Source organism: Calonectris borealis, chromosome 3 (genome assembly GCF_964195595.1).
Source record: "Calonectris borealis chromosome 3, bCalBor7.hap1.2, whole genome shotgun sequence".
NCBI classification, from domain to species: domain Eukaryota; kingdom Metazoa; phylum Chordata; class Aves; order Procellariiformes; family Procellariidae; genus Calonectris; species Calonectris borealis.
The window spans coordinates 1091848-1100086 of record NC_134314.1 but is presented as its reverse complement, the minus strand read 5'-3'; the positions used below and the strand labels follow the sequence as shown (position 1 = coordinate 1100086).

Here is an 8239-nt window from a genome sequence, read left to right as displayed (position 1 = left end):
CCATATCTGTAGCTTGATCTTCTTTCCTTGTAATTCAACAGTTTTAATCTTGAAGTCTATCCCTAAAATAAACAAACACATAAATAAGTAATTAGATTTATTCACAAAAAAAGCAATTCCACATCAACTCAGAATTGCTGCAGACAGAACAGCAGCTTTTTTCTTCTTGTACTGAATCGTCAGGTAAACCAAGGATGTCCGAGTGAACTGGAATGTGAGAGGAGCACGGCTACCAACGCAAACAGGGCCTCAAAGGGTCTACAATCGCTCAATGGACACCTTCAGCTAACATTGCTAAGATGATCTGGCTTGTAAAAGAGTTTAAGTTTCTTTCTTATTTTTAAGAATGAAAAATATCAGGGTTTTGCAATTTTTCTGGAGAACTTCCAAAAATTTGGGAGTCTGGGTATAAATTTAAATATCCTAAACAAAATAGCAAGCTTTCTTCTTGTTTTTTTAAAAACAGTTTCTTTCCCCAAAAATGACTAAACCACAATATTTTGAATATGCTGAAAAATTATGTGAAATATTGTGGTGATTTTTTATTTTTATTGATTTTTTTACGCTTATACCTAATCCTGGTGATACCACCACCATTTCAGAAACCTCTCAAAAAAACTGCCTCCCCCCCCCCAAGATTATCCTTTCCATTAATCTTGTTCAAGTAATCTATCTGTAAGAATAACATTAACTACAGAAATCTTAATGCTTATCACCCATTTACCATAACTCAAAGCGGCCCGTGCGAGAGCCTACACCACAGCACGTGACAAGACTCCAGACTATTAAACTATTAAACACAGCCGTCTCGCTTTTTACACCATTGAAACAAGGAGCAGAAGCCCAAAATTGTCTCTTGAGCTAAACGCACACACGGGGTCTATAGACAGTCAACCTCAAGCTTCAATAATGTAAGCAGAAGGGTTTAAGCAACACGAAGCTTTCAACCAGCAATAAAAGGCCAGTCATCAGCATAAGTTGGCACCAACCGCCACGTCTCTTCGTCCGGGTCCATCCCTGCTCCAGCCTCTGACGCGGTACAAGCAAAGTCACGACTTGACAGAAGTGCGTAACCGGGATTCTCAAAACTCAGAGTAAGCAGAGACCATCTTGACAGAGCACGAGTAAGGTTTTTACTGTTAATACCAACTGATACAAAATAATTCACATTAATTTGTGGCAAAGCTGAAACGGTATTGCAAGCAAGTCAGTTAACTACGGGATTTGCAAGGACTGACTGAAGAGGAGATGGAGGAGAGCTGTCCTGAGAAGACCTAGGAAAGAAGAAACTAACAAACTGGAGACAGATCCTTGGCCGAGACCAATACTGAAACCAGTATTCAGTATTTTAATTATTAATTCTGGTGTAATAAGTTGTCCTATCTGAAGTCTACTGCTCACGGAAGTGAAAGGCGCTGTACAAAGGACAATTAAAATAAGAAACTGATAATCTTGAAGATAGAATAAAAACAAGGGGCGGGTTTCAGCAGTACAAAATGCAACATTACCTGCCTGTTACCTAAGAATTTCTTCTGTGAACCAGCAGCTGTTTTCACATGAAAAATATGACAGACCGAAGGCTGAGAGATTGCCATTTTACTGTCACGGAGTAGCTATAACCCAATGGAGAGGCAACCCTAGAATAGGCAAATACGATCTTGCAGGCACCTGGTGAGAAATTTCCATCCGAGGCAGGGAAATATGAGCACCGTTGTTTAAGATCTTGGTGAAACCTCATTTGTGCAATGTGTACAAACGAATCACTCTTCCCCAGAAGAGACAGGCTCAGACCAAATCGGATGCCATGCAAGAGAAGCCAGGATGAGGATGCCCCCACCAGCTCCTCCACAGCAGAAGAGGCTTGAGGACCACGTCTCGTTTCCACCTTCTCTTCCCAAAATCGCCTACAAGAATTATTAGCACAGACCATACCCAGTGGAGCAGGAACACTACAGGCCATCTTCTCAAAATGCTCTGACAGTAATTAGATGCCAGAGTTCTGACTTTCAATTCAAATCAGAGAAACACTGCTGATAGTTTTTCATGCTTTCCAAAAATCTGTTTATATTTAGACTTTTTAAAAGGCAGCAGCTGCAATCACAAACTTCCCTCCTAAATCTACAAGGTCATTTTATACCAAGTAAGATTAAACAGAATTTATGAAACACACTATTATGTAAGAAGTCAACATGGGAAGTCTGCTTTAAACCCCACCAAGTCCAACTCCTTTTAGCTACATGTACTGCACACAATACTTCATTTTAAGATTGAAATACTAAATTAGTAAATCTTTTTACACAAAAATCAGGATACCAGAGCCCGTCAGGGAAAGACTACACAATTTTAGATGGTGGGGGGGAGAAGAACCCCCCTCCCCACAGGCCTGTGTTGTGCAGGGGGAGGAACAGGGACAGCACTTGCTAGATGGACACCTACCATATATGCAGCCAAAAGGAAAATGTAGAATAACCCTTAAATGAACACCAAATGCAGCTCCTCACGGAGCCTCTTATAGTCACCAAGTATTTCATAAATATGAACCAGAGCGTAAGGGGGCAAAATTCCCCATTTCTAAGGATTTAAAGCAGTACAGTGACTAAAGGTCAAGGTTGTCCACTAATTCTAGGACATCGGCTCGGATCCTTCAGACCTCCGTTTCAGGTCAGTGTTCCATTTTTTTCCAATTAGCCAAAGCAGTACTTCGTCACTCATGTCCAGTTAAATTTATGAATCAATATAGCTAGTATCATATGTATGTGGTTTGAAAAATAAACCCGTTAAATGATTAATAGCCAACATACAAAACTGCCCCAAATACACTTAACTATCCCCACATTTTGTAGTATTTAACCAAGTTGTTTGCTATGATGTAGTGCTCCACAGCAATGCTATCAAACAAATGAACACAGCATTTGCCAAAAGATCATAAATAAAAGTGTATCATAGAGTGACACTTTTAGGTTCTGCCCAGATAAAGCAGGATGTTTGACAGCCACTTTTTATGCGTTAAAATAAAGTAAGCTATTAACCCAGCCAAGGAAATTAACTCTTCCCTGCACTGAAAGGGATTTAGCTAACTCTAGTATTTGGGGATAAAATAAATCTCTAATCCCACGTTATACTCAGCTTCCACTCCAATTACAATATAATACTAGTTCAGCCTTCGTAACAGAAAGATTGTTATAAATAGCAATGACTATTTGCCTCTAAATACTTTCAAAGTAGTTTCAACAGACTGGAAAAACTAGACTTCTGCATCACTATAATGCCCATTCAGTTCTAGGTCTTTCCAAAGAAGTCACCAGCAACATTGTGCCAGCAGAAACACAAAGGCTTCAGAGAGAAGAGATTACAGGTATGGGGAATTTCCAGTAACATTAAGTTCAGGAAAGAGTTTAAGAGGGTAACGGGCATAAAAATTGAATGGCATGCAGAACGGACATACTGCCATCACAGGAGGATAATGACAGAACTAATGAATTAAAGATGAGCATGAAATTACTCCCTTATTAAGTGTTGATAAGATATTCATCAACTTCAACAGGACAAACTGGAATTCACAGAAAAACCTGGGAGTATACTGCCAGCTATTAAACACTTAATTTAGGCCCATACTTTCAAATAAAAAATTGGAAATGTTTGTTATGCTTCAGTATAGCTCAAAGTACAGCTCTTTAGGTTACTGGTCTTTGAGTATCAAGGCTTAAGAAGTACCATTAGTTGATCTCATGGTATGTGCAAACAAGATCTGCCCTCACACAAATATTGGGAGTCACTTCTGCCTAGTGTAAACACACAGACCAAGAGGAGTTTCAGAAGCTGGAAGGTTGGACTTGTGCATCAGCCCCCTGAAGTCAAGCTCTTCCGTCCCTACATCAGCAGAGGTTATTGTCAGTGACTCCCGACAAAGCATTCCAGCTTTATTTGTGTCAGTTCAAATACCTGAACGTCTTGGTGAATACAGAACTATTTGCTCAACAGTTTTGCATTGCCGTTGCTCTCGGTCAAAAGACATTAATGAAGACTCAGGACTTGCGTCAGCAGAACAGAGTGTTTTAAATGCATAATCGCTGCATCCAAACAGTTCTATATCACTTTACACCTCCTCAAGCCTCTGCCAAGGTTTTGTAAAGATCACTCTTCTGTTGCTAAATCACAAACCAACTATTCTTGAAAAGTGAAAGACAGAATGCCATCAGTACAAGAGGGAGGGAGAAAAAGTTATTTTCCAGTCCATTTCAGAGCTACAAATGATGAGCTAGCCCTTTTCAGACAGCACGAATTTTGTTTGCATTCTTTCCAAACAAAGACAGCATTCAGCTTGGTGAGGACGCTGGGCGGTAGGAAGCGGAATGTAGGGCAAGAGAGGGGCAATGCTGCAGCGCTGGGAGCCTGACAGTCAACCTGCACGTCAAATCACCATCAAATGCAGACTGTAAGCAGCATATAAATACGTGCATTTTGTATTTCATTTGTTAGTAATTGCTTTGCAAATATACTTTAACAGAACTATGTATTTTCAACTCAGGAAAGAAAAGCAAACGTGCACAAATTCATACTCAAGTCTTGTGTGTTCAAGCTGCCCACCTTTGTGCTACAGGCCCTGGCAACAGCAAGTATTTTTCTTAACAGTGTATTTAAACTGCAGCTATCAATACCCAAATTAACACAGCAGAACTCCAGCCGCATTCAAATCTTCTGATGAGCACTGGGAGCCATCCGGATGGCTCCTTTCGCCTGCATCCCTCCCAGCGGTCAGTCACCCTGAAGAAGGTTCACAGCTTGGGCTACAGCACTTTCTCCAAGGGTTTGAAGGTGCACCTGAACATCCCCCACACTAATCCACTTCAAACAACTGAAGCAAGGTGGAGCTCTTGCAAGTGCTTTAATAGCCACAAAAGGATAGAAATCTTATCTTTACTGCCTAACTTTTTAGAAATTCCAGCATAAGTAAAGAGACTGATGAGGCAGTAAGAAATCTGCTATCTTTCTTTGAATTAACAACTTTCAAATTCACAAAGTCAGAAGGAACATAGCCTCATGACTTATGGCTATTTAACACAAAGAGTAAAAACTGTAACATACCTAGTTCGCACAAGAACACCATCACAGAAGCACAAAGAAAATCTGAATCCTTCAGGCATATTTACAGCTTACAGTAGGCCCCAATAAACAGCCCTAAAATGTTTTTATTTAAAAAGCAAAAATGGTACCAACAGCAGGAAGATACAGCAATAACTAAGCCTGGAAGTTTTAAAACTACGAAATTAACTTTGGGGCAGAGACTTCTGCAGAGCTTTGTCCAGTCTTTTTATGCAACTACCTGATTATGAGATCCCTCAATTCTCGAGACAGATTTATAATCTTGCAAGACTTTCTTAAGCTTGACACCTGAATGCAGATGACGACTTCTGAAACAAACTCCTAATCCAGATACTGCTTTATCAAGTTTATTAATGTCTAGAGCATAACACTAATAAAAAGCTGATTCCTCTAACCCCTCCCAGAAACCACCTTTCTAAACATATCGAGAATTATAAACTCTCCAAAGTCAACACAAGTCCTACATACAAGCTTTAATACTTCAGAATGTTATTTTACTAAGAATACGCAGACATCAACATTTGTTATCAATTAAGTAGTTAAGATCAAATATTTTGTAAGAAAGCTTCGGATCTAAATATACTTTTCCTTCCAAAGTAAGCCCAACACCAGCGTATCAGGCAAGAGATGAGAGTTCTGGTTTTAATTAAGCTCTTAGTGATCTCAGTTACTACTCAGGTCTTTCAAAGCATTTATTCTACGAGGTATTCATACCTACACAGTATGAATATACAACATTCCCAACGACACTCAACATTTTAAGTACAAATACTATTTTTCAGAGGCTTTTTATGAATTAGATTGCTAAAGTTCCTCTGCCTTCTTCACACTTTCAGCACAAAGGCTCAACGCTGGGTTTTCCAGGTGTCGCACCCCATAGTGGGATCTGGGACTTTGCTAAGACAACACTTTGCACTTGGTGTGAAAGGTGTTCCAAGCACAAGATTCTGACAGAAGAGTTTATTTTGGAGAAGCAATAGCAAACCCCATGCCAGGTGATAATTTTGTGCCTAGGCACGCTGGCACCACTTGATTCCAGCTCGACAGAGACCTGTGCAAGTACACATGGATTACACAAACATATACGAACCTGTTTTAAAGGACCTTAACTCCACATCATATGAAAAAACAAAAAGACAAAAAACCAAACCGGCTTCTCAGCGAAACTTAAATTGAACTTTGTTTTGATACTGCAGTGACTTCTTAAAAGCAGTTCATTTATAGCTGACAAACTTACAGATTAGATTATCCAGCAATAATCTCAATTCCCGTTCCTCAGCAGGAAATCCAAGGACTGCGTTTTCCCAGGCAGTCTCTCGCCTTGCCTGCAGCAGGGCTTCTCCCCGGTGCTAGATGGCCTGCAGTTCTCACTCTGAGCAAGGGCTGCCAGGGAGGCAGCGGCAGGGCCCGCAGGGCACCCAGGGATGTCTCCTTTCACTTGTCCAGGAGAGGTAAGAAAAGAATAGGCATCGATCACAACGTGCCACGTGTAAGACTCGCAACTTTTGATAGAGTATTTAGGAATACCTTGCAAGTCTGCAAACTAATCACCATTCAGACTGTTCTGGAAGAAAAACTCAAACTATTCACAGACTCATCCTTTGGCAAAAGCTTGAGTGAAAGCCTAAGTTTTATCAGAGAGCAAAATTCAGCTGATGCGGTAAGGAACAGGAGGAAGCTTTAGGCTAGCTGGGACAAGCCTCTACAGTCATGATTCGCTACCTTTGGCAGAAAGCATGGCATTCAACTACAGAGGAGGGAAAACTCTAGTAACCGGGCTCTAAAAGGAGCTGGAACCCATGTTATCCTCCCCTTTTGCTTGTACCTTGGCTCTCACATGGACTTCTCTAACAGATAGATCTCTGTGTTGCCTTCTTTCTCCAGACAAAGATGTAATAAAACTATAAAAGGAGTCACTAGACAAAGTCTCAAACCCTTGCTCACTAAAGCAAGTCTGAATGAGATTATCAGAGACAAGGAAACCTGAAAACCTGGACTACGTGGCTTCTTTTAAGCAGTATTGAGACGCTATAGGTCCAGGTAACGAACTGATACTTTAGGTCATACATACTTTCTCTAACAAGACATTTATTCATCAGGAGAGAGGGATTACATTGCACTTGAACTCTTCCTTGTCTTTAGCCCTGATCACGTGTAGCATGGTCAGCTCCTTGGGAAGGAACAGAGTGGGAAGAGGGAGAGACAGCGTGACCAGCAACAAAAAACGAGCCATCAAATCGACACGAGAAGCCTATCGATGCTTTAGAGTCTGACAAGGTGCAAACACACAGTGCCCTTAGTCTCAGCTTAGCAGGCAATACTGATTTTGCTCATACGTTTGTAGGAGGATGTAAAAACAGTTATCATGGCAGCTCCACACCTCTTGGTTTTACAGTACTGAATCTACCCTCCTCTCCAGCTTTCAAATACATTTAATCTCCTGAGTAAACAAGATGGTAACTACGTAAATAAGACAACTAGTCTTCCTCTTTCAGGAGAAAGCTCACTTCACAGGCATGCTTATCTGCTGATTTTCTTTTGTTTATGTGTACACATACATACAACACAGACATATCTCCAGCCTCCCACATACACATAGTCGTATGTATATCAGCACCTGTATGAATCTTTTCTACACTTAATGCGTGGCAATGAATTCTCTGAAGAAATAAAAAAAATAATGTTGTTTAACACAAACTTCCACGAAAAAAACCAAACAGCTCCCCTCTTGCTTTGGAAAGGTGAAAACCAAGATCACTGAATGCAAGTTCTGCAAAAACCACGCAAGTCCTCATGCCCCAGCCCCACAGATCTCTTTCATAGCTCTCCCGGAGAGTTGTAGTCGGTCACGGATCACCCACCACACACCAACCTACCGCAGGATGCACAATCAGGTCAGACAGCCACGTGGGCTACGGAGGCCTCAGGTCTGGACTATCCTTAGGTGGCTCATTTCAGAGCCAGGGACCTCAGGTTTTACCCCAGCGCTTGCCCGTGCTGGTGGGGAGCTGGGGAAGAGCGGGTGAAAGGAAGGAGTTGCATGGCCAGAAGCAAAGCTCTGCACAGGCAGACACACGGTTCTGGTTAGTACAGGTACAACTGCAAGCCCAGCGCCAGTTCCTCTCCTTACAAAAGC

At 41.3% G+C, this 8239-nt stretch overlaps 1 protein-coding gene across 2 annotated transcripts in view; it reads right to left on the bottom strand.

Annotated features, from left to right (window-relative positions):
- RAB10 (RAB10, member RAS oncogene family) overlaps positions 1-8239 on the bottom strand; it is a 50404-nt gene that overhangs the window by 23186 nt on the left and 18979 nt on the right. For both annotated transcript variants that reach the window (XM_075144735.1, XM_075144736.1), the window contains exon 2: positions 2-62. In XM_075144735.1, coding sequence (XP_075000836.1) covers positions 2-62 — 61 coding nt within the window. The remainder of the gene's footprint in view (position 1; positions 63-8239) is intronic.